At 47.1% G+C, this 2,951-nt stretch overlaps 1 protein-coding gene across 1 annotated transcript; it reads right to left on the reverse strand.

Moving 5' to 3' along the window:
* Window positions 1–319: 319 nt before the first annotated feature.
* Window positions 320–2,347, reverse strand: LOC149362562 (uncharacterized). The gene is made up of 2 exons (XM_089569758.1): window positions 2,161–2,347; window positions 320–871 (listed from the first exon to the last, which is right to left on the reverse strand). The coding sequence occupies exons 1-2, from the start codon at window positions 2,345–2,347 to the stop codon at window positions 654–656; spliced, it is 405 nt and encodes a 134-aa protein (XP_089425884.1). The 3' UTR covers window positions 320–653.
* Window positions 2,348–2,951: the final 604 nt, after the last annotated feature.

Consider the following 2,951-nt stretch of genomic DNA (forward strand, 5'->3'; position numbering starts at 1 on the left):
AAAGCACCAAGATGAAGGCGCAGACTGCGGAAAGGCATTCATGCTTCAAGAAACGGTACGTACACTTACGTGGCACCTACGCGTTCCGCTGTTCGCAATTCTTTTCATCGGGCTTGTACCTGAGTGGTGACATGAAGACAATGAATTCATGAACGGCTCTTGTGTACTTTTGTTACCTCGAAGGTAGAGTCCGCATTTCAAGAAATACGAAGTGTGGAGCGCGGAGGCACAGCGTCTTGCGAATTTCTTTCTATATGCTCCCTGTATTGAGCGCGTCAAAGGTTGCCAGTTCATTTTCTCAGCGGTTAAGCAGTACATTTCAGCCGCTAAAGCACCTATGAGCCTCCTGAGGCTTCTTAAAGTCAAGAATGATTCTTCTATCCGCTGTCGAGACAATAGGGTTCGAGGGTGTCCGAAGTGTTCACGACTCAAAAGCAACCCCTTTGGCCTTGCATGTGTTGACGAAGTGTGTACTATGTTAACGCTCCGGAATAAATTACATAGTCATTTTGACCGCACGGTGGTGAATAGATTTATTAGTATAAGAACCGATAAAATGTGATTAAGTCTTTGCTAGGCACTGAACTTGACGATACACTTCCGCTGAAAATCCAAGTCCCGAGTCACCTCGGAAATTTCACACCGTCACGCGCTCAGTCGTAGTTCCCCAGGCGCAACGCAAGCGCGGCATCGAGGAGGCGTGAGAGCACAGCGGAGATCCGCTGGTCGTTGCGCAGCAGGAGCACCACAAGGCAGGTCACTGCGGCGCTGGACAGGAAGACCAGACAGCACAGCAGGCAGCAGCCAGCAGTGGCAGCTCGCCGTCGCGCGTGGGCGTAGTGCCATTCGTCGTCGTTCATCCCGGCATGCCCTGCAAGTTAGCAGGCGCTCCAGACATCAGGTGAAAGGCTTAGCACCGCACTCCGCGCTTACTCTAATTGGCTGCTTGAACTAAGTAACGTGACCGCCCATTTTGGACACGCGTCGAAGCAGAGCTCAGTTTTTTTAGAAGGCTATCAATACAACGTTCATCTTGTCTTGCAGGTTTCTCAGTGATCTTCGAAGTTTTTAAAGCAACGCAGCATCTGTATGCCCGACTAGAACGGTGTCAGATTTCGTCCAGTTGCGTGGTTTTCATTTGCATGGGCCATACCATTTTACCAACGTGGCAACTTATTTGGCTCAGTACCGACCTCTGCCCAGTGTTACATTTTGAGGTCGAATCAGAACTGCTAATGGTAATATTAAATGGTAGGCATCGTAGTTCCCTCTCTCTGAAGTTTCATCGACAACTAGTGCCATAGCGGTAGATGCGTTCTTTACTATATACTCAACATTTATATACTACCCTGAGCTGCTCCAAAATTTAGATTAAGCCCCCATGGTAGAGCCTATTTTCATTAAGGGAGTAATGACTTATTTGCATCCATTCAGCCGCAGCTAAACAGCTATTTTGCAAAAAGTAAAATAAAATCAGCTCATTCTCTCTAAGAATGACTGATGATTATTTCTTTCCCGCTATAATACATACTTACGTTTGATAGTATAATTTCATCACCAGCAGCCTGACTGCCCCAATTCAAGCAGAAGTAACTCCCATATCTCTCCAATTAACCCTCTCCTATGTCAGCTGAAGCCACCCTATCCTCGCAACTTTCTCAATCTTATCCGCCCACCTAACTTTCTTCCGCCCCCCAGAATGCTTCCCTTCTCTCGGAATCCAGCCTATTACCCTTAAGGACCATCAGCTTTTTTCCTCCGCATTACCTTCCCTGCTCAAGCCCATTTCATCCTCTCGATTTGGGCAAGGATGTTAATGACCAATGTTTGATCCCTGACCCACTCTGCCCTCTTTCTGTCTCTTAATGTTACACCAATCATTTTTCTTTCCGTAGCTCGCTGGACTGCACTTAACTTAAGCTGAACCCTTTTTGTTATCCTCCACGTTTCCGCCCCATAGGTAGGCACCGGTAAAATACTGCGATTATGTTCTTTTCTGTTGAGGGATATTGGTAAACTGCTATTCATGATTTAAGAGAACCTGACAAATGCGCTCCGCTCTATTTTTATTCCTAGTTATCTCACTCTTGTGATCCAGATATGCGGTGACTACCTGCCCTCAGAAGCCCTGTTTCCTTACCACAGTGTTTCGCCACTCGCCTTGTTCGGGCTGTCTCTCCTCGAGAGGCGATATGCTGCCATGGTGGCCCGCGCCGTCCAGGCTTGTCGTGCCATCGCTATCTGCTGAGGATGCGATATCGTCGGCTTGCCTTGCCGACAGCACCTCGCACGAATCCACGATTACGCCCTCGAAGTGTAAGTCACCGCCTTGCTCGACACTGAACATGGTTTCCTTTGTCTGCTTCTTCTCCCTCTGACGTATTCAATATGATGATAATGATGGTGTTTCAGGCTTAATGCCACATCCCCACGGCGGAAATTGGCCAGGGCACGTAGAAGATACAAACGCAATCATGCACAAGTAGTGGAGTATTTGGATAATTCCGTGACCTGGACTAGAATTTCTGCAAACAGAAAAAACGGAAAGGAAAAACCAGTTAATTCTATTTCTAACAGATGAATCAACCTGATGTAATTGTATAGTCGTGAATATATTTGTTCACTAGTTTTAGGGCATATCCCTTGGCGCTTTCTTCGAAGGAGAGGAGAATCGGGACAGATAGAGGAAACCCTAGTCCAGCCAGGGAAATCTCCAAGTAAATTCTACAGAGAGCATCGAACCATCGGCAGACGAGGAAAAAGTGATCTGTGGACTCAATATCCCCATAGGAACCACAGAGGGTCGTCACAAATAATCCTGATTGACGTAAATAAAGGTTTAGCCGCGGTATTCTGCAGCGCAAGAATGTCATGGACACCTCACTTTGTCATGAACTGCACATCCGCACGCTCCAAGGAAATTTCAGGTCTTGAAAACCCGCTGCAGCAAT

This window comes from Amblyomma mixtum, chromosome 2 (genome assembly GCF_055824585.1).
Source record: "Amblyomma mixtum isolate Tamu chromosome 2, ASM5582458v1, whole genome shotgun sequence".
Taxonomy (NCBI): Eukaryota; Metazoa; Arthropoda; class Arachnida; order Ixodida; family Ixodidae; genus Amblyomma; species Amblyomma mixtum.

Coding starts and splice junctions, on each gene's coding strand:
- LOC149362562 (XM_089569758.1), bottom strand. CDS start 2,347: ATGTTCAGTGTCGAGCAAGGCGGTGACTTACACTTCGAGGGCGTAATC. Junction 872..2,160: donor GGAGAGACAGCCCGAACAAG/GCGAGTGGCGAA, acceptor GCTAACTTGCAG/GGCATGCCGGGATGAACGAC.